This window comes from Panthera onca, chromosome B1 (genome assembly GCF_046562875.1).
Source record: "Panthera onca isolate mPanOnc1 chromosome B1, mPanOnc1 haplotype 2, whole genome shotgun sequence".
NCBI lineage: Eukaryota > Metazoa > Chordata > Mammalia > Carnivora > Felidae > Panthera > Panthera onca.
The window spans coordinates 145,948,034-145,971,946 of record NC_138342.1 but is presented as its reverse complement, the minus strand read 5'-3'; the positions used below and the strand labels follow the sequence as shown (position 1 = coordinate 145,971,946).

The 23,913-nt window shown below is 36.0% G+C and overlaps 1 protein-coding gene across 10 annotated transcripts in view; it reads left to right on the top strand.

Moving 5' to 3' along the window:
* Positions 1–23,913, top strand: part of NEK1 (NIMA related kinase 1) — a 212,095-nt gene that overhangs the window by 140,268 nt on the left and 47,914 nt on the right. For 6 of the 10 annotated variants that reach the window (XM_081795587.1, XM_081795586.1, XM_078445615.2 and 3 more), the window contains 3 exons: positions 5,249–5,401; positions 19,892–20,080; positions 23,442–23,562. In XM_081795587.1, coding sequence (XP_081651713.1) covers positions 5,249–5,401; positions 19,892–20,080; positions 23,442–23,562 — 463 coding nt within the window. The remainder of the gene's footprint in view (positions 1–5,248; positions 5,402–19,891; positions 20,081–23,441; positions 23,563–23,913) is intronic. The other 4 variants (XM_081795594.1, XM_081795591.1, XM_081795589.1 and 1 more) reach the window with 2 other exon arrangements.

Sequence of the window (23,913 nt, the reverse complement as noted above, 5' to 3'; positions counted from 1 at the left end):
TACGAAGTAACCACCAAGATCTATCTAGCTTACCATCTGTCACCATACAAAGTTGTTACATATAATTGACTATGTTTTCTTTGCTATACATTGTATCCCCTTGTTTTATTTATTTTATAACCAAAAGTTTGTACCTTTCAATCCCCTTCCCCTATTTTCCCTATCTTCCCTACTCCCTCCACTCTAGCAACCAGCAGATTATTCTCTGTATCCATGAGCCTGTTTCTGTTTTGCTTTATTCATTTGTTTAGTTTTTTGGATTCCACATATAAATGAAGTCATACAGTATTTGTTTTTCTTTCTCTGACTTACTTCATTTAGCATAATACCCTCTGTGTGCATCCATGTTGTTGGAAATGGCAAGATTTCATTCTTTTTTTGTGGCTGAGTAATTTCCTTTGTGTGTGTGTGTGTGTGTGTGTGTGTGTGTGTGTGTGTATGTATGTGTGTATATATATATATAGTTGATCCTGAACAATTCAGGTGTTAGCGCCCTGACCACCCCTGTGTGGTCTGAAATCTGCATATTACTTTTGATTCCCCAGACATTTAACTGCTAATAGCCTACTGTTGACTGGAAGCCTTACCAATAGCATAAGTAGTTGATTAACACATATTTTGTGTTTATATGTTTTAGGTAATGAACTCTTATAGTAAAGTAAGCTAGAGAAAAGAAAATGTTATTTGAAAAATCATAAAGAATGGAAAATATACCTACAGTACTGTACTGCATTTATTGAAAAAAAAATCAACACATAAGTGGACCCAAGGCTGTTCAAACCTGTGTTGTTCAAGGGTCAAATGTATACCACATCCTCTTTACCCATTCATCTATTGGTGGACACTTAGATTTCCTCCATATCTTGGCTATTGTAAATAATGTTCCAGTGAACATAAGGATGCATAATATTAATTTTGGGCTTTTTTGTTCTTAGTAGCTCCTTTAGGTGTAGGATTAGATTGTTTATGTGAGATTTTTCTTGTTTCTTGAGATGGGCTTGCATCACTATAAACTTCCTTCTTAGAATTGTCTTTGCTGTGTCCCATAGATTTTGGAGCATTGTATTTTTATTTTCTTTTGTCTCAAGGTATTTTTTGATTTCCTCTTTGATTTATTCTTTGACCCATTGGTTTTGTTAGCCTTCACGTATTTGTGTTTTACAGTTTTCTTCAGTTTTAGTTTCATACTCTTTTGTTGTATTTGTAAAAGATGCTTGATATCTCAGTTTTCTTAAATTAATTGAGATTTGTTTTGTGACTTAATATGTAATCTGTCATGGCGAATGTCCCACGTACACTTGAAAAGAATGTCTGTTCTGCTATTTTGGGGTGTAATGTTTTGTATATACCTATTAAATCCATCATGATCTATTCATCGATGTGAATGGAATATTAAAGTCCTCTACTATTATTGTATTACCATCAGTTTCTCTCTTTATGTTTGTTAATATTTGCTTTATGTATTTAGGTGCCCCTATGTTGGATGCATTGATATTTATAGATGTTCTGTCCTCTTGTTTGATGTATGTATTCATTGTGTAGTGCCCTTTATTGTCTCTTGTTACAGTCTTTCTTTTAAAATCTATTTTTTCTGGGACACCTGGGTGGCTCAGTTGGTTGAGTGTCTGACTTCAGCTCAGGTCATGTTCTTGCAGTCTTTGAGTATGGGCCCCACATGGGGCTCTGTGCTGACAGCTCAGAGCCTGGAGCCTGCTTCCGATTCTGTGTCTCCCTCGCTCTCTGCCCCTCCCCCACTCATGCTCTATCTCTCTCTGTCTCAAAAATAAATAAACTTAAATATATTTTTCCTGCTGTAAGTATTGCTACCTCAACTTTCTTTATGTTTCCATTTGCATAGAATAGCTTATTCTAACCCTTCACTTTTAGTCTGTGTGTCTTTAGATCTGAAGTGAGTCTCTTGTAGGCAGCATATATATGGCCTTTTTTTTTAAATCTATTCCATGACCCTATGTCTTTTGATTGAAGCATTTAGTTTATTTACATAAACCTTCACTTATACATGTAAATAAAGGTATTTGGTATGTGGTTACCATAGGTTCACATATAACATCCTGTGAATCTAGTGGTCTGTTTTAAGTTGAAGGCCATTTAAGTTCAAGCACTTTCTTTTTATTTAAAAAAATTTTTTTTTAATGTTTATTTATTTTTGAGAGAGACTGAGACAGAATGAGAGTGGGGGAGGGGCAGAGAAAGAGGGAGACACAGAATCCAAAGCAGGCTCCAGGCTCCGAGCTCCAAGCTGTCAGCACAGAGCCCAATGCGAGGCTCGAACTCATGAGCTGTGAGGTCATGACCTGAGCCGAAGTCAGGTGCCCAACCGACTGAGCCACCCAGGCGCCCCTAAGTTCAAGCACTTTCTAAAAGCACTACATTTTTACCATCCCCCAAACATTTTATGTTTTTGATATCATGTTTTACATCTTACTATTTTGTGTATCTCTTGACTAATTATTGCAGGCCTAGATGATTTTAATATTTTTATCTTTTAACCATCATGTTAGATGTGAGGGCAGTTGATCCACAGCTTTGGTTTTATGCTTACTTTTACCAGTAAGATTTTTTCGTTCTTAATTTTCTAATTTTTGGTTTTGATCTTTTCTTTTTTTGTTTAATGAAATCCTTTCAACATTTCTTGGAGGGCCAGTTTGGTATTGATGAACTCCTTTAGTTTTTGCTTGTCTGGGAAACTTGGTTATGCCTGGCCCTCAGTGTGGCTTGTTGTGATATCTGGCTGCAACTGTTGTAGGTGTTTTAGTTTTTGGGACTAGCCCTCCCACCCCAGTCCCGGTTAACTTTGGAGGGGCTGTGGTGCCTGCTGAGGGTGCCCTCCAGGAGTGGGTGGAACAACTCTGAGTGATAACTTTGCCAGATAGAGTATTCTTGTTTATAAGTTGTTGTTTTTTTTCCTTTCATTACTTGGAATATATCATGCCACACCCTTCTGGCCTGTCAAGGTTCTGCTGAAAAATTAGCTGATAGGTTTTGGGGGTTCCTTGTAAGTAACTAGTTGTTTTTCTCTTGCCGCTTTTAAGACTCTTCTTTCTTTTTCTTTTGTTTTATTTTTCTTTTTCTTCTTTCTTTTTCTTTTGTTTTAGTTATTTATTTTGAAGACAGAGTGAGTGCAAGTGGGGGAGGGGCAGAGAGAGAACCCCAAGCAGTCCAGAGGCTGATGCAGGGCTCAATCCCGTGAACTGTGAGGTCATGACCTGAGCCGAAATCAAGAGTCAGACACTCAACTGGCTAAGCCACCCAGGCACCCCAAGACTCTCTATCTTTAACTGCTGATACTTTGATTGTAATGTTTTGGTGTGGGTCTCTTTGAGTTCATCTTATTTGGGACTCTGTGCTTACTGGACTTAGATGTATACTACCTTTACCAGGTTAGGATGTATTCAGCTGTTGTTTCTTCAAATAAGTTTTCTGTCCCTCTCTCTCTTTTCCTTCTTGGACCCTATAATGCTAATGTTAGTACACTTAATGTTGTCCCAAAGGTCCCTTAAACGATTCTCATTTTTAAAACTTCTTTTTTCTGATTATTGTTTTGATTGAGTAATTTCCACTACCCTGCCTTCCAGATTATTGATTCTTTCTTTTGCATCATCTGATCTGCTGTTGATTCCCTCTAGTGTATTTTTCATATCAGTTATTGTATTCTTTAGCTCTGATTGGTTATTGTTTTATATGTTCTATCTCTTTGTTGAAGTTCTCATTCTGTTCTCTTCTTCTGAGTTTAGTAAGCATCTTTATGACCATTACTACTTTGGACTCTTTATCTGGTGGACTGCTTTTCTCCATTTTGTTTAGTTCTTTTTCTAAGGTTTTGTCTTATTCTTTTACTTGGAACATATTTCTCTGTCTTCTCATTTTGCCTCACTGTGTTTCTGTGTATTAGGTAGATCATTATGTCTTCAAGTCTTGAAGGAGTGGCTTTATGCCGAAGGGGCCTACTAGTCACCTAAGCCAGGTTCTCATGAGTGGGCTGCCTGAACCCTCCTGTTGTGGCTGGGTCAACATTTTGCAGACTTGCTGGTGTACACAGCTGCCTGTGAGGTCTGACTTTCACTAATACAGGTGTACTGTTGAATGACGCTGGCCCTCAGTGTGGCTTGTTGTGATAGCTGGCTGCAACTTTAGTATTTGGGACTAGCCCCCCCTCCAACCAGGTTAACTTAGGAAGGGCTCTGGTGCTGGCTGAGGGTCCCATCCAGGAATGGTGGAACAGAGAATTGCTTGGAAAGGGCTCCTGACCAACCTACGCTGCTTGCAGGGTATACTAAGGAAGGGACTCTGGGCCCGGGTGGGCATGTTGGGTAGGGCAAGTCCACAGGGGAATGCCAGGGTGGAGCTAGTGGTGCTAGCACAGTAGGTGGAAAGTGTCAGAAATGGCACCCACCGGAGCTGGGTCAGCTAGGTAGAAAGAGGATAAGAAAAACTATACCCCAGCACTTTCATCCCTGGAAAACTTTCCAACAGATCCCTGCCCTTTGGGCACATATCTGAAGTTAGTGCTACACTGGCCTGGGACTTGGAGTCAGTGGCATTGTGCATACTCCCTTTAAGAGTGGAGTTGCAGTTTCCTGCTGCTCTCTAGCTCTCCCAAACATAAGCAAGCCGCCTTGGTTTTCAAAGCCATACATTATGGGTGCTTGTCTTTCTGGTACAGATCCCCTGGGCTCTGGAACCTCATGTGGAACTCAGACCCCTCAGTCCCCAGGGAGGGCCTCTGCAGCTGTGATATCACTCACTGTGGGTCACCGTGCCAGGGATGCGAGTCCTGACTAAATTGCATCTCCACCCCTCTGCCCATCTCAATGTGTCTTTTTCTTTGTATTTTTAGTTCTTTGTGATCTGTTCAGCTAGTCTTCAGTTCGTTCTCAGAGATAGTTGTTCTACATGTAGTTATAGATTTTGGTGTGTCCCTAAGAGGAGATGAGTTCTTGATCTTCCCATTCTGCCATCTTGATCCTGCCCCCCTTAAGTATTTTAAAAGTATTTTAGTAGATCTATAGTTTTATTACTACTGTTAGTAATATCACTCATCATCCATTCTTTCTGTTCATCATTCATTCTCTGAAAGTCTTTTAAAGCATCAGCTTACGTTCCTTGTGATACAACCTTTTTTCCCTTTGATGTGTTCAGTTGGATAGATCTTAAATGTGCCTTATAAAACAGTAATAGTGTTACGTTCTATCAGTGAGATTTGTTTTTTTGTGTCTTTTTCTTATAGAACATACAGTGGGAGAGGTTATCAAATTAGATCCTGGTGGGTCTCCAAGAAAAGTCTGGGGGAGAAGCCCTACAGATTCAGTTCTGAAGATACTTGGAGAAGCTGAACTACAGCTTCAGACAGGACCACTAGAAAACACAACCGTTAGACGTGGTAAGCAGAAACAGATTGTTTTTCCATACTAGTAGTAACGTTATTAAGAATTAAATTGTATTTTTAAAGATCTGTCTATTTTAAGTGAATTGTTTATAATAGGTTATCTTTTTGTTCTAGTTAGATGGACATTAGTCGTATTTTCTGAAGAGTTGTCTCAACATTGTAGTCTTGAATTTTAACCTGACATAACCTGGATGGAATCTTAAAAGAAAAGGAAAAGGAAATGTTCATAGGGTGAGCCAGAAAAGTAGAACAGTCAAAATGTTGTTTTACATGAAGAGAGAGATAGGAACAATGCATGTGGATTCTGGAATTAGGTTGAATAAAGATATCTGTAGTAGTTATGACAACATTATTTTAGGACTGGGGAGGGTGAATTGTGAGGCAAGAGGAAAACACTTACGTTCCATGAGTATTGTGCATCTTGGTATTACAGCTATGCATATGAAGAGTGTCCATGTATAAAACAGGTGTTTTCACATTTAAAAGCTTATTCAAATGAGAGGCTGAATATGGTTTTTCTTTTTTCAGAATCTGTGTCTAGACATGAATGTATGTCACTATTGTGTTCTCTCTCAATCTATCTCTTTTTTCCCTGTCTCTCCTTAAGTTTGTCTCTGACAACTTTGTGCATACTTTTATCCTTGCCTTTTTCATGCAGTATCATCATTTACTTTTTTTCATTTGTGTCTGTCCTCTGAGAGCAAGGATGATCTTTTTACTCTTTGTAGCTTTCCTGCCTAACACGTAGTAGTAGGAACAGCTAATTAGTGTTCCATAAATAGTTGGTAAATTGAAGTTAAAAAAAAGGAAGACAAATCATAAATGACTTTTCAGTTCCAGTTCTCTGAAGATGGATTATTTGAATATGGAGAATATTGAATTTAGAGAATTATTTGAATTAGAGTGATGCTCATATTTGAAACTGACAAAAAAAAAAACAAAAAACCCACAACATAGGTGGTAAAGTTATTCGAAGTGTGTATAAAGAAATTAGCCAGATGCTATTTTGCCAGTGAGATGAACCTATACACGTTATTAAAGTGTAAAAAGTAGATTATTTTCTTTTTAAGGGTGAATCTCCTAGCCATTAATCATTCTAGCATTTTCTTTAATATTAAAAGAAAGAGCAATTTCAAGAGAGAAGTATATACAATTACTTGTTTGAAAAAAGGGTATACAAACTGCATGTATTTGTAATTAATTTGTTCCCATTCTTGTATCTGAAAATTGTATAATTTTATGCCAGACACTAATCAGAAACAAAATGCTAGTCATTTAGTATTCTTACATCTTAGTCTGATCCTGTTGTCAGAATACCTCAGGCTTTATTAAGGAAAAAAAAGTCTCCAGGCCAAAATCTTTTCAAAAATAACGATAAAAATTTTATATTATTTTGTAATCTAAAAATCCTTTATGTGTTTATATTAGAACCATTACTTTAAAAACATCAGATTCAGATTCTTTTTATGTAAGATCATTATTGCTTAAATATGTACAATTTGGTGTACAATAATACTTACGTAATGTGGAAGCAGGCCTTCTCCATATTCATATAATCCATCTTCAGAGAACTGGAACTGAAAAGTCATTTATGATTTGTCTTCCTTTTTTTTAACTTCAATTTACCAACTATTTATGGAACACTAATTAGCTGTTCCTACTACTACGTGTTAGGCAGGAAAGCTACAAAGAGTAAAAAGATCATCCTTACTCTCAGAGGACAGACACAAATGAAAAAAAACACATGATAATATTGCATGAAAAGGGCAAGGATAAAAGTAGGCACAAAGTTAAGAGGTAGTGCAGACATGTTTAAGTAACTAACCATATCTTGGATAGTTAAAAAAAAGACTTCTCAGAGTTGTCCTCTGCCCTCTTTTTAATTTTTCTCTAATGCTCTGTGCTAGGATTTTAACACAAAGAAGTCACAGTTTCTTACCATTAGGAAATCCCATGTGGCAAAATCTGTGTTGGAAGTGTGTGTGTAATGGTATGGAGCCACAGATTAGGAGGCTTTATGTTGTCAATATCGTCTAGTTTCATTAAGTATGGTAAGGCCCTTTTGGGTTAGAGAAAGCCACAGAGAGAGGAAGTGATCTTGAGCTAGGCCAAAAATAAAAAAGAGCTCATTGGGTAAATAAGGGGGGGAGAATGAAGTTCCAGGCAATACACAATCCCAGTATATGCAAAGACAAAAAAAGTTTATTTAATATGTGTGTGGGAGCAGCTTCATGCAGTGGAAGGATAATGGGCTTTGGTTCCAATTCTAGTTCCGATCACTTGCCCAGCAGCCATGGGCAAGTTGCTCTGACTTTGACATTCAATTTCTCTACGTGTAGAATGGAAACACTGTTATTAAGGATTGTTTTGTGGATTTAATGACAAACATAAAGGACCTGCAGTGTTCTCTAGTCTCCCAATCTTTATGTAAGTGTCTCATCAATTTGATTGTCTTAAGCCCTTTTTGTGATAGAAGGCATGTGAACAATATGAGAGATTTTGTATGTTCATAGCAGTTTGTCTTAAGATTTTATTCTTGAAAGTCAGTTTGGCTGAATGTAAATCTTTGGTTTATATTTCCATTCCTTGAATTTCTTTACTATATGAAACTCCATTGTTTTCTGCCATAAAGCAAAGCTATCAAGAATCTGATGACAGTCTTATTTTCTCTTATAAATGATTTGGTCATTTTGCTTGGATACTCAAAGGATGTCTTTCTTTTTCCTTAAAGTCCAGTAGTTTTTAAAAAATACATTTGGTGTTATCATTATTTTCCAGTAGGTTCTGTGTTTTTTTAATAGTTACTTTTGTTTTAGAGTAATTTGAGGTTCATGGCAATATTGAATAGAAAGTACAGTTTCAGTGTATCCCCTTCTTTGACCTATGCATGGCCTTTCCAACCAACAACATCCTCTCTCCAGAGTGGTGCATTTGTTAAAATTGACAAACCAGCATTGACACATTATGATCACCCCAAATCCATAGTATAAAGCCCACTCTTGGTTTTATACCATTCATGGATTTTGACAAATATAAAGTGATACACATACACTATAATATACAAAATATTTTATTGCTCTAAAAAATCCCTGTGTTCTACCTATTTATTCCTCCCTCCTCTCAAACTCCTAGCAACCACTGGTCTTTATAGTGTCTCATTAGTTTTGCCTTTTCTAGAATGTCATGGCTGGAATCATACCATATGTAGCCTTTTCATACTGGCTTCTTTAGTAATAGGCATTGAAGTTTTCTCCCTGTTTTTTCATGGTATGATACCTTATTTCTTTTTAGTGCTAAATAATATTGCATTGTAGGGATATGCCACAGTTTGTTTATATAGGTTATTCAGTAGGTTATTCACCTATTGAAAGACATTTTGATTGATTGCAAGTTTTGGCAATTATGAATAAAACTGCTATAAATATCTATGTGCATGTTTCTGTTAAGACAAAAGATTTTACTTCTTGAGTAAATACCAAGCAATGTGAATGCTGGTTTGTGTGTTAACAGTTTGTTTAGTTTTACAACACTCTGCCAAGCTGTCTTCCAAAGTGGCTGTACCATCTTGCACCCCCATGAGAAACGAATGAGAGCTCTTATTGCTCCACCTCCTCGGCAGCATTTAGTGTGGTCGGTGATTTGGATTGTAGCCATTGTAGTAGACGTGTAGCGGTATCACATTGTTTTGATTTGCAATTCCCAAATGGCATGTGATGTGGAGCATTTTTTCAGATGCCTGTTTGCCATCTATGTATGTCTTTGCTGAGGTGTCTGTTCAGATCTTTAGTCCATTTTTAAGTTGGGCTGTTTAGTGTTGTTTTTTTTTAATTGTTGAGTTTTAAGAGTTCCTTGTATGTTTTGGTTAACAGGGCTTTTTAAGTCTTTATGTCTTGTGCGAATATTTTCATCCACTCTGTGGCTTGTCTTCTCATTTTCTTGACAGTGTCTTTTGTAGAGCAAAAGTTTTAAATTTTAGTGAAGTCCAGAGTCGCCTGAGTGGCTCAGTCAGTTGAATATCCAACTCATGATTTCAGCTCAAGTAATGATCTTACCATTCATGGGATTGAGCCTTGCACTGGGCTCTGTGCTGACAGCACTGAGCCTGCTTAGGATTCTTCCCCCCCCCCCCCTTTGCCACCCCCCTGACACACTTGCACATGCTTTTTCTCTCTAAATAAATAAATAAACATTTAGAAGAAAAATAAATTTTAGTGAAGTCCACCTTATTAATTCTCTTTTTCATGGATCGTGCCTTTGGTAGTATATCTAAAATGTCATTGCCAAACTTGAAGTCATCTGGATTTTCTTCTGTGTTATCTTCTAAGGGTTTTATAATTTTGCATTTTACATTTAGGACTGTGATCAGTTTTGAGTTCATTTTTGTGAATAGTGTAAGGTCTGTATCTAGATACTTTTTGGGGGAGAGGGGAAATGGGATCTCCAGATGTTCCCGTGCCATTTATTATAGAGTCTATCCCTTCTCCATTGAATTGCCTTTGCTTTTTCATTGAAGATCAGTTGACTGTATTTATATGAGTCTATTTCTGAGCTATGTTCTGTTTCATTTATCTATCCATTACCATACTGTCTTGATTACTATAGCTTTATACTGAGTCTTGGAGCTGGGTAGTATCATTCCTTGAACTATGTTCTCCTTCAATATCATGTTGGCTTCTCTGGATCTTTTGCCTCTCTACATAAACTTTTAGAATCATGTTGAATCAACTTTTAGATATCAGTGTTGATATCCGCAAAATAACTTTCTAGGATTTTGACTGGGATTGCATTGAATCTATAGATCAAAATGGGAAGGACTGACGTTGTGACAATATTCAGTCTTCCTATTCATGAACATGGAATATCCCTTTACTTAATTTTTCTTTGATTTTTTTAATGAGAGTTTTATAGTTTTTTTCATTGTAGTGTATCTTTATAATATGTGGTTTCCAATCCTTCCCCCACCCCAATTTTAGGAAAGTGTTATTGAATTATAGTTTTTCTAGTTTTCTCTTCCTTAAGTCTATTTCAGGAACTTCTGTTTGTATTTTTGATATTTTTCATCTTTCTCTAATATCTGCCACTTTCTCTTAAATCCTTTCTATCACTTTTTTCAATTGAAATTTTTCTCTCCTGTTCTCCTTTTATATCTCTTTAATTTTTTTTTTTTTTTTAACGTTTATTTATTTTTGAGATAGAGAGAGACAGAGCATGAACGGGGGAGGGGCAGAGAGAGAGGGAGACACAGAACCGGAAGCAAGCTCCAGGCTCTGAGCCATCAGCCCAGAGCCCGACGCGGGGCTCGAACTCACGGACCGTGAGATCGTGACCTGAGCCGAAGTCGGACGCTCAACCGACTGAGCCACCCAGGCGCCCCACCTTTTATATCTCTTAACGACATTATGTGTTTTGTTTATATGATTTTGTGTTTATTCTATTTATTTTTAAGATTTTTTTTTCCCCTAGTTTTTCTCTAACTCTATCAACTGCCTCATTTCTGATTACTTTCTCATTATAATTTATATTCTCTAATGTCTTCCATGATGTTCTTAATTTTACTAACAAATTTTTTAGTACGTTATAATTTTAGTTTTTTGGTAGGTTTTAATTTTCTATAGCAGTGGTTCTCAAATGAGGGTGATTCTGCACACAGAAGACATTTTGCATTGTTGGGAGACATTTTTGGTTGTTAACTGGGAAGGGCACTATATATCTAGTGGGTAGAGGCCAAGGAAGCTGGTAAATCTTCTACAGTGCATACTATAACAGGTGCTCTCCAAAACAAATAATTATCTGATCCAGTAATGCCAAAGTTGGGAAACACCAGTCTTTGAGGACATTATTCTACTTCATACTCTTTTTTTTTTCTGATAACTTGTACAGAATTCAACAATGATCCTCTGTTACTTATTTTTATGTGAAATTAGATTTATTAAACTTTTAGGCGCATGAAGTCAAAATAGCTTTTCTAACTTCATAGCCTGTTAGGGCTTCCTTTTCGGTTATTTTCATGTAGTGTTTAAAAATTAAAGCCTAGGTAGGGGTCCCTGGGTGGCTCAGTTGGGTAAGTGTTCTGACTCTTGGTTTCAGCTCAAGTCATGATCTCACATTTTATGAGTTTGAGCCCCACATTGGACTCTGTGCTTACAGTTTGGAGCCTGCTTGGGATTCTCTCTCTCTTTCTCTCTCTCTCTCTCTCTCTCTCTTTCTCTCCCTTCCTTTGCCCCTTCTGCATGCTCTCTCTCTCTCAGAATAAATAAATAAATTTAAAAAATTAAAATAAAATTGTTGCCTTGCAGTTTCTGAGCTCTTCTGTCTTTGTTCCTTTCCCCCACTTTTCTCTTTCCTTTGTTTCTCTTATACCTGCACAGATCAATTTGGATTCTCCTTCCAGCAATTTCTTCAGAGTCTGAGGCTTTGTTCTAGGAGGGAGCTTTAGTTGGTTAGTTTTCAGAATTCTTAGGACCCAGACTTCTCCCACCCTTTCTGACCTTCCCATTGACCCTTTCCATTTACTTGCAAATTAAAATGTGTAAAAATTATTCCCATTTCAGCTGCTTTTCTTAAATTGACCCATCATGCTTGCTTGTAAATACCTGCTGTCTCTTTTGGGGGTTCTTCTGACTTGGGGCCTGTTAAGTGCCCTACTGTTTTCCTCTTTTGAACAGATGCTTTTACTGATTCTGGAGGCTGTCAATGATTTGTCCCCATTCATATGTACTTGGGGGTTTGTGAGGATACCTTGTCGCCTAGATTTGGTTTAGATGTTATTCATGGATATATGGTTTTGCTATCCTGATTTTTTCTGTTTTGTGCAGGAATTCAGGGAAATAAAACAAAACAGCATTCTTTTCTCTCTTCCCAGATTTCTGCATTTGTCTTTAAATACTTGATCCATGTATGATGTTGCTGTAAAACTTTTTCTCCCATTTGACTGTTCCTTCCTACAACCACTGCCAGGGAAAATAATTCATAAGAGATCCTCACTTATGATTTTCCCTTTTTGGTAAGGTGCTTGTAGTGTTTGGGTATCAAGGTTTTTTCTGACCTTACAAAACAAGTTGGGGAATATTCCCTTTTTCCCTGTTTTCTGGAAAACTTTGTAAAAAATTATTACTTTTTCCTTGAGTATTTGGAAGAATTCAACTATGAAGCCATAAGACTGTGGAGTTATCTCTGAAAAGATTTCAATTATGGATTTAATTTGTGTTGTAATTTCTTTTGAATATTTAGTTTATTTGCAAATATTTTGCATTTAATTTGCTGACATTTTGGAGTCTTTCTAGTTATCTTTTTGTTATTGCTTTCTAGTTTCATTGTATTGTGATTACAGAACATCATACTGTGCATAATTTTCATCTTGAAATTTTTGAGACTTGCTTTATCACCCAATGACAATCTGTTTTGATGTTTCATATATACTTGAAAAGTTATTCAGTATAGTTGTATGTATGTATGTTCTTTGTCAAGTTGTTTGTTATATGAAAGTCTTCTATATTTTTACTGATTATTTTCATCTGGTTGTTGTATCAGCTACTTAGAGAAGAATGTGAAAATCTCCAAGTGTATTTGTGGATTTGTTGTTTTCTCCTTTTAATTCTATACATTTTTGCTACTTGTTATTTAGTGCATATCAATTTAAATTGTTGCAGTGATTGTTTAGGTTGTTGCATTATATTGTTTAGGTGATTGCATTGACTCTTTTATACATCTTCTGTTGTATTGACCATTTTTATTATTATGACTTCTCTTTTTATCTCTAGTAACATTACTTCTTTTAAAGTCTACCTCACATTATATAGCTACAGCATTTTTTTGGTTAATGTTTGCTCATTATGTTTTTTCTGTATCTTCTTCTAATTTCTCTGATTCCTTATGTTTTTCTGTGTCTTGTATCTCAAATCCAGGCTGCCCATCTTTGTCTTTTAATCTTGATTGTTTAACTTATTCATGCGTAATGTAATTACTGATATGGTTTGCTTTTTAGTCTGTGTAGCAGTCTCACAATGTTTTTTATATGTCTCATTTGTACTTTGTTTCTTTATTCTTGTATTTCATTTTTTATTCCCCTTTTTGGACTAACCAAGCATTTCATTTTTCTCTTCTGTTTTTAATTATATATTTTTCATTTACTCTTTTGTTGTGATCCTAGATGACAAATTCTATCCTTAATTCTACCGTAATGCTAATTCACATGTACCTTAATTTAGCATTTATATTGTTTCTCAAACCATGTATGAGCCTTTTAACAATATTACTCTATTTATTCCTTCTAACTCTTTTGCTTATTGTCATCATATATTTTAATAATCTTATATAACTCATAATGCAATATTATTATGCTAAGAAATCAATATTCATTTACATTTACCCATATTTTATTCTTTACAGGGTTCTTTATTCCTTCCTGAAGTTACACACTTCCATTTGATATCTTTTTCCTTTGAACTGCCTTTAGTATTTCCTGTAGTGCAGATATGCCCTGTATAAATTCTCTCAGCTTTTGTTTATCTGAAAAGATCTTTATTTCACCTCTATCTTTAAGGATCATTTTCAGTGTATACTAAATGCTAAGTAGGTAAGGTTTTTTTTGTTTCGTTGGTTGGTTTTGGTTTTTTTGTGGGGAGGGGGAGGGTGGGCAAGGGGATTGCTTTTGCTTTATTTTGTTTTTTGCATTTTAAAGATGTTAGTATATTTTCTTTTGGCATCCATAAATATATGTCATTTGTGTGTCTTATTTTTGTTCCTATGTTTTTCTTCAAGCTTTTTAAATATTATGTCTTTGATTTTCAACAGTTTTACCATGATATGTGTAGATGTAGTGTCCTTTGTTTTTAACATGCTTTGGGTTATTTCAATTTGGGGGAGCCTGTATGCATTAGATCTTTCTATATTGCTTCTTCCCAATTCTTTTTCTTTTCCTTTTTGGACTTTAGTTACACAAATATTAGACCTTTTGAATTCATCATGTTTGTTATTGCTCTGTTCTGATTTTACACATTTTCTTCCTTTTTGCTTTAGTATGAATACAGGTATACCTCTGAGATATCGTGGGTTCAATTCAAGACAACCACAGTAAAAGCAAATAACACAATAAAGCGAGTCTGATGAGTTTTTTGGTTTCCTGATGCATCTAGAAATTATGTTTACACTATACTATGGTCCATTAAGTGCATAATAGCATATTCTAGAAAAGCAATGTATATACCTTAATTTAAAAGTGTTTTATTGCTGGGGCGCCTGGGTGGCGCAGTCGGTTAAGAGTCCGACTTCAGCCAGGTCACGATCTCGCGGTCCGTGAGTTCGAGCCCCGCGTCAGGCTCTGGGCTGATGGCTCGGAGCCTGGAGCCTGTTTCCGATTCTGTGTCTCCCTCTCTCTCTGCCCCTCCCCCATTCATGCTCTGTCTCTCTCTGTCCCAAAAAAATAAATAAAAAACATTGAAAAAAAAAATTAAAAAAAAAAAAAAAATAAAAATAAAAGTGTTTTATTGCTAAAAAATGCTATCATCTGAGCTTTCAGTGAGGTATCACTGATCACAGATCACTGTAACAAATATAATAATAATGAAAAAGTTTGAAATATTGCCATTACCAAAATGCAGCAAAGACACAAAGTGAGCACATGCTATTGGAAAAATGGCACCGACAGACTTGCTCATGCAGGGTTGCCATAAACCTTCCGTTTATAAGAAAATACAGTTATCTGCAAAGTGCAGTAAAACAAGCTATGCCAGTATTTCTACTGATCTGTCATTTCACTAAATCTGTCTTCTGTGTTCTCTAATCTTCTGCTGTCTTCTCAGTAAATCCAGTGAGTTTGTAATATCAGATATTGCATTTTTCTTTCTTTTTTTAAATTTTTTAATGTTTGTTTATTTTTGAGAGATTGAGAGAGAGACCAATCCTGAGCAGGGGAGGGGCAGAGAGAGAGACACAGAATCCGAAGCAGGCTCCGGGCTCTGAGCTGTCAGCACAGAGCCGGTGTGGGACTTGAAGCCACGAACCACAAAATCATGCATGACCTGAGCTGAAGTCAGACGTTTAACCGACTGAGCCACCCAGTGCCCCATATATTGCATTTTTCAATGTTAGAATGTCCATTTAATATTCTTTTATAGATTTCAGTTCTCTGTTGAAAATACCCATAGATTTAGCTATTTGGCCCATCTCTTCCTCTGTTTTCTTGAACATATGCATAGGCTTATCATGTTGGTTTCTTTAGGATTATATTGAATATACACATTGGAGGAAATTGATATCTTTACTATATTCACTTTTCTAGTCCATGACTATTTATATCCTCCTATATATCTAAATCTTTTATTTCTCTCAACAGTAGGTTATAGTTTTCTCCATAGAGGTATTTTATATATCTTGTTAGATAATTCCAAAAATTATATAATTTTTGATGCCATTGTTTTATTCATCTGTTTTGAAATTTTACTTTATAACTGTGGCTCATGTATAAAAGCGGAAATATAATTTACTTTTGTATATGACTTTATATTCAGCAACTTTGCTTAAGTTCCTTCATTAATTCTAATAATGTATTGGTAGATTCTCTTGTTATTTTTGTAAACCCATAATATTATGTTTTATTTGGGGCACCTAGGTGGATCAGTCGGTCAAGTGTCCCAACTTGGTCTCAGGTCATGATCTTGTATGACCTCTTGAGTTTGAGCCCCACATTGGGCTCTGTGCTGACAGCTTGGAGCCGGGAGTCTGCTTCAGATTCTGTGTCTCCCTCTCTCTCTGCCCCTCCCCTGCTCATGTCTCTCTCTCTGAAAAGTAAATAAACATTTTAAAAAACAGTTATTTTATATTTTACAATTCTTATACTTCTTATGCTAAGACTTCCAATAGAATGCTGAATAGAGAAGTGCCATGTTCTTGACTCAAGGAGGTAAATATATCATATTAGCTCAAGTCTTTTATTTAAATATCCATTGTATTGGGGTGCCTGGGTAGCTCAGTTGGTTGAGCGTCTGACTTTGGCGAGGTCATGATCTTGTGGTTCGTGAGTTCGAGCCCCACGTCAGGCTCTGTGCTGACAGCTCAGAGCCTGGAGCCTGCTTCAGACTCTGTGTCTCCCTCTCTCTCTGCTCTTCCCCCACTCATTCTCTGTCTCTCTCTCAAAAAATGAATAAACATTAAAAAAAAAAAAATCCATTATAAGATTAAGGAATTCTCTTCTAGTCTTGTTTTATGAAGAGCATTAAACTTAAACTCTTTTTCTGAATCAATTGAGATGATTGTATGATTTTTCTTCTTTATTAACGTGGAAAACACCGTTGATTGATTGTCAAATATTAAACAGGTTTTGTCAGTATTAATCACTTTTTTTATTGTTACCAGTCTTATAAATGGATTTCATTGTAATTTTCTGATTGTAGTTAATTCCCTTGTCATATTCTTCTGGCCATTTTGATTTGCTTCTTTATAAATTATATTTATATTCTTTGCCCTTTTTATATGGCATTGCCCTTTTTTTGTGTGTGAATTTTTATCTGGGATAGATAATCTATATCTAGTATATCAACACAGGTTTTTCCCACATGCTGCTAATTAACTTATGCTTTTTTTGGCCATAAGGATTTCTTTTTTAATTTTCATGCAAATATGTCTTTTTCTTTATATCATCTGAATTTTCTTTAATGGGTCAAAAGGTTTCCAAATTTTTAAATCCTTTAGATAGACAACACATGCATGTGAGTATGCCTTGGCACTCACACACATGCATGACATTTAATCTTAATTGGAAATCTAACATTTTTCTGGATTATTTTTTTGATAGTTACTATTCAAACGAATTTCATTTTATTGGGTATTTTGATTAGAATTAAATTTGGGGCACCTCGGTGGCTCAGTCAGTTGAGCCTCTGACTGTTGGTTTTGGCTCTGGTCATGACTTCATGGTTCGTGAGTTCAAGCACCATGTCAGGCTCTGTGCTGACAGCACGGAGCCTGCTTAGGATTCTCTCTCCCTCTCTCTCTCTCTCTGCCCCTCCCCTGCTTGTGCTCCCTTTCAAAATAAATAAATAAACATTTAAAAAAAAGAATCATATTAAATCTATATATTGATTTTTGGAATGTTATTTTTATGCTATTCAAGAATTTAAGTATGTCTGAATCTTTGCACCATCTTGTTTTGTGTTTGTCAGTAACATTTTGTTTTCTTCATTTAAGTTCTTACAGCTTTTTCAGTAAATTGATTCTTGTGCAATGTGTGTATTTTTGTCTTTATTATGGATGACATTTTTCCTATTTCCCTTTCTAAGTTTTTATTTCTAATTTATCTTTTTAAAATTTTTAAATGTTTATTTATTTTTGAGAGAGAGAGAGAGAGAGACAGAGACAGAGTGTGAACTGGGGAGGGGCCAATAGTGAGGGAGATACAGAATCCAAAGCAGACTCCAGGCTCTGAGCTGTCAGCACAGAGCCCGAGGTAGGGGGACTCAAACCCATGAACTATGAGATTATGACCTGAGCCAAAGTCAGATGCTTAACCGACTGAGCCACCCAGGAGCCCCTATTTTAAATAAAGCGATTCTTTCTTTCTGTGTGTCTATCAATGTAAAATTTTATATGCAGACACCTCACTGAATTATTTTTTTAAATACATTAAGTTATTTCCTTTGACATTTTAGATCTTCCAAATGTGTGGGTAATATCATCATTGATAAGAACTAGTGTTTTTTATCCAATATTCTATTTCTTTTCCTTCTTACTACATTCATTAGGCATTCTAAAGCAATCTTTAATAATGGTGCTAACTGGCATCCTTGTTCCTGATTTTAATAGACATGATTTTATAGCAGAACAGTAGCTGAATGAGCAAAAACACAGATGTGACCTCTATCACAGTTTGTTGATGAGGCATTGGTATAGGGAAGATATTCAAAACATGAGCAACACTATCGTTTTGTTCTTGATTGACTAGGAAGAAATACAAGGTAAAATAACTAAAATACACTCATACACAACTTGTTTTCCTAAGGAAGTTAACCGAAATAGGCACAGTTCCTGGTATTCTGGTGTTATGGTAGGACTACCAGCAACGCAAAGTGTCCACTTAACTTTAGTGATAATGATTTGAAATTGAGAACAGTAAGCCAGACTCTTTTTCCCCCCACTTATTTCAGCCATGTATGTGCAAACATAATACACAGAAAATTGAATATATAAGGGGTTGAGATTTCTCCATGTGGGTAAAATGAGTTGAAGATATATGTCAGAAAGTGGGTTTTACCATAAGAGACTCTTAAAACCTGAGCACAAACTGAGGGTTGATGGGGGGAGGGGGCGTGGTGGGAGGGAGAGGAGGGTGAGTGATAGGTATTGAGGAGGGCATCTGTTGGGATGAGCCCTGGGTGTTGTATGGAAACCAGTTTGACAATAAATTGCATATTAAAAAAAAAAAGAACTTAAAATGCTAATATATATATATATATATATATATATATATATACACACATATACATATATATATATATAAACATTTCTATATGTTTCTATAGTATCAGGGCATTGTAGGTACGGTTGGGTAACATTTTTAAAGTTGGGGTAGTAGAGGGAGATAAATGGAAAAATAGGATGTTAGAGGGTGGAATATTTAACACTGAAAATTTTGAGGAGATAAATGGAAAAATAGGATGTTAGAAGGTAGAATATTTAACACTGAAAATTCCTCATTAGAGAGGAATTGAGAGGCCCAGATTGGAAGGATTATTGATGGAACTCCAGCAATCAACTAAATTAGTTAAGAAAGAATTAGTGTTGGGGAGATCTCCTGACTATGAGCTAGAAAGCAACGTCTTCAAGGAATGAATGAGAGTGACTTGTTTGTCTTATAGATAATTGCAATAAGTTGTTCTGAGGTAAATCCATTCTCTCCTGGCATCAATTAAAAGTATGGGGGGGGGGTGGGGCGCCTGTGTGGCTCAGTCATTTAAGTATTCGACTTCAGCTCAGGTCATGATCTTGCGGTTTACAAGTCCGAGCCCCACATTTGGCTCTGTGCTGACAGCTCAGAGCCTTTAGCCTGCTTCAGATTCTTTATCTCCCTCTCTCTGTGCTCCTCCCCCTCTTATGCACTGTTTCTCAAAAATACATAAAAACATTAAAAAAAGTTTTAAAAAAAAGTATGGGGAATTTCTGAGCAATTGGAAGTAGTTAGCAATTACCAGAAACAAATAAAAGCAATTCGTTAATGATTTAAAATACAACATTTTGGCCCATAAATATTAGTTTCACCAAAAGGAGAAAGAAAGTAAACTATATGTTACTCACCCTAAACATCATTAGGTATAATTAAAATGAAATTTAGCTATCACATGCCTAATCATTTATCAATTTTTATACATAACCGTTTACTCAGTAATTGTTGTAAGAATGAGATTTTTGAATTTTGCTGTAAATGCTGTTACAGGTAAAATTCAAGTTATTTTGAGAATGTAGCATGATTTTTCTTTTTTGTTGTTGTTTCAGAGATTTCTCCTGAAATGGAGAAGTACAAACCTTTAATTACTGGAGAAGAAAAAGTAAAATATATTTCACTTGAAATGAATCCGTCAGCTACTGTCGATTCTTCTGTTGAAACAAACAGTCCAGAGTTTAATGAGGCATCTCCACAGACGTCACTGAAACCAGAAGGAAATGTGGATGGTATTTTAATAGGTCAAAATGAGCTGTATTCAATTTAATAATACCTTAATTTCTTCTATATAAACAGGCCTTTATAAACAAATCATCAAAACGTGTATATGTTTGGGTGATTCATCCCAAATTAGGTTCATGTTTTTCTATGTTTAATAACTGGTCTGGATTTTTAAATGCTGCATAATAAATCACCCCAAAACTTAGTGTTAAAACAACAATGATTTTATTATATCTCATTATTTTGTGTATTAGGAGTTGAGTCAAGGCTTGACTAACCTAATTTTTGTAATTCATGTACTTTTATCTCTGGTATCACTTAGTGGTATTAAGTCGGCAACATGGTCTGATGGGTTCAAGATGGCTTCACTGTGTCTTTGCAGATATGGCTGGAAGGCTGTGTTAAGACTGCCCCCCCTCTGCTCTTCATGTAGTCTCCATACCTTTTCCATATGCTCTTTCCAGCAAGGTAGTCTGACTTTTTATATGGTGGGCCAGGGCTCACGGATCCTAGGCAAAAGCTGTTTGAACTTTTAAAAGCTAATCTCAACTGGCACAGTATCACTTCTGCCACTTCATTGGTCAGAGCAGTCACAAGTCCAGCCTAAAGCCACACGGAGATGAAGCACTCTCCAAATTAAGAGTGTTAAATAATTTGCAGCTGTTAATATCCCACAGTCTGCCACTAGCCAAAAATTGTTTACATTTTCCCTCACATGCACAATGCACTCACCCCTTCTTAAAGCCTCATCTTATTATTTAAAGGGCTTAAAGCCTAGGGGGCATCTGGGTGGCTCAGTCAACTAAGCATCCAACTCTGGATTTTGGCTCAGGTCATGATCTCATAGTTTGTGAGATCGAGCCTGATGTCATTCTCCATGCTGCAGAGCCTGTTTGCGATTCTCTCTCTCTCTCTCTCTCTCTCTTTCTCTCTCTCTCTCTTTCTCTCTCTCTCTCTTTCTCTCTCTCTCTCTCTCTCCTCCCACCCCATGCTCTCTCACTTTTTCTCAAAATAAAGAAATAAACTGTAAAAAAAGGTTGGGAGCTCAAAGCCTAAAGATGTTATCCAAGTCAGGCCTATATAGAGATGAGTTTTCTTGGGTATAAGTCTTTGAGTATAGTTACTCTTAATCTGAAGACCTATAAGCAAAAAAGAGAAGTTACTTGCCTTCTATATATCTAACATTCAGTATTGAAAGAAAAATAGGGACTACCTTTCACAAACGAGGAAAATGGGGGACACATATCAATCATTGGTCCATAGAAATTCTGAAAGGCAGCCAGGCATAGCAATTTAGCTTGCTTTCTTTGCACCAAAGTTGGTGCCCTCAAGGGCTTTTCTAAACTATCTTTCTTTCCTTTGCAATCCAAGCTGATGGTGTTTCTGCAAGTTGAAAATTAGTAATTTTGTGGGTTTTGTATGAATGATATCGACATTCACTATATTTGACCACTCTTCTTTTTTTTTCCTCCTTCTTTCCTTATTTTCTTCTTCCTTCCTTTCTTTTCTTCTTTCCTTTTTCTTTGGCCCCTTTCTTCTTTAAGTTGTCCATAGGAAGCTATGAGACAGTGCTGTTGAGATTCTTAAAAATCCTTTTGTCTAACAAAGACAGTCTGGGAAGCATGCCTTTAAATCTTTCTGTGCCATAACAGAAGGTCTTATGTCTATACACTTGACTTCATCTTTGCCCTGAGACCGCATTTTACTGCCCTGAATTCAGTATTTGTTTTGAGGCCATGTTTTCCCGTAAGCTCCTGTTGCCTGGAAGGAATTAACTTAGGCTTTCTCTTCTAAATTGTTGCCATAAACTAAATAGTTCTTTCTTCAATTAATCTCTGTCTTCTTGAGCTTTATCAGAGGCTACTAAAGAAGCTAGTTGACATTTTTAATATTCTGCTTAGATAGCACCATAGCTAGATCATTAAATCTCTTTGGTATATTTTCTATCATCATTGTTATTATAAGTACCAAATTTTCTGCCACTGTATAACAAGAATCTCCTTTTCTCTAGCATCCAGAAATTTTTTTCACTGTCCAGTCTCTCATCAACAGTCTCCTCTTGAAGCAGTTTTAACTTCTGCCTGCTGCCAAGTCCCAAAACCAGTGCACATGTTTTAAGCTTTTGTTGTGTTAGCACCCTATTGTCAGATATGAAATTCTGTTTCAGTTATCTGTTCCTGCAAAACAAATTATTCCCCAGACTTAATGGCTTAAAATAACTAATTTTATCTCATGCTTTAGTGGGTTAGGAATTGGGAAAGTTCTTTCCCACGTGGCATCATTACCACTCAATGCTATTCACCTGTCAGCTGGACTTATGCAGGAAGGGGCAAGATGGTGTCATTCCCATGCATGGTGTCTTGGCAGAGCTCACCTGGGCCTGTTTAGGTGGTTCCCTCTCCTTATTTTAGTCTCAGGAACTTGCCATGTGGTCTTCCCAGAATAAACTTCTTTCATGGTGGCTTGCAGAGTCCAGTGCAGAAGCCGCCAGTTTTCTTGAAGACTAGAGCTGAAACTGGCATAGCAACATTTCAACTATACTCAATTGGTTAAGACAATCACAGTGCCAGACCAAATTCAAGGGGAGGGGAGGTAGAGGCCCCTTCTAGATGAGAGGAATGTTAGACCTTGCTAGATGTGTAACCATCTTTAACTCACCACAGTAACTTAAATAGTTTTACTTAATAGAAGTATAGTTAGTAGGTACCTTATGCCTTTTATTAAAAACAAAAACAACAACCAAAACCCTGTTAGGCGTATAATAGAGGCTATACAGCTTAGTGCAAGTTGGCAAACATTGTCTACAAAGAGCCTTAGACTTTGAGGGCAATACAATCACAAATCTAGTTTGTAGAATAAGTCATATTGGTATGACTTAAGGTACTAATAAATAATTATTCACTGAAAAATAAAAGATTTTTTCCCCAAGTGCTTACCTCGTACAAGTAAGCAAAAAAAAAAAAAAAAAAAAAAAAAAATCATTTGAATAAAGGATAAAAACTTTAAGGATTGGCACAGTATCAATTATCTTTTAGGACAAGCTATTTGGAAACTTTAAAAATAGAGAATGAAAGATTACCGGGATTCCAGGAAAAAAGAGGGTGATGGTGGCTTAAACAAGAGCATTGAGAATCTGAATTGGAGAGGAAAAAGAGAAATCAACAAATGAAGACAGTAACTTTTCTCATTAGTATTTACTGTAAGAAAATATCAACCAGGAGTTAACAAGATTAAAGATCTACAGATAAAATATTTAATTTTTTGTTATAATTAGTATGTTAGCCTAAAATTAGGTAGTGATCATTTGTAGAAAATTTATTCAAATTTCTATATATGGATTTTGCTTTGAGACATGTTTATTGTTATGTTTTTGCTTTTCAGAACCTGATGGCTTGGAAACAGAAGTTCTACAAGAGCCAGATGGAGCAAACAAAAATGGTAGCTTGCCATGCACGATTATTGATGTATGGATTAGTGAGATAAAAGATACAAAGGAAACTGAGTATGTTACCTCTTTTTCCTTACATTTCAAAATGTGGGTCCCTTTTGTAATACCTTTATCTAAAATACTGTAATAACCTAATACTGCCTTGTATCCTATTATTATAATACCTTATAAATAATTTAATTTTTGGAAAAGTATTACACTCAAGTGGTTCAGAAATCAAGTATATAAAGTTATAGAGAAAAAAGTCTGTTTTTCTACTCTGTCCTCATCCAGCAAATTCCCATTGTCTCCTCCTTCCAGATATTTTTAATCTATACAAAGCAAAAGTGTATAGTCTCCCTCCCTTTTAAATAAAGTTGCTAGTATAATGGATACAGTACTTTCACCTTTTTTACTTTTAGTCAG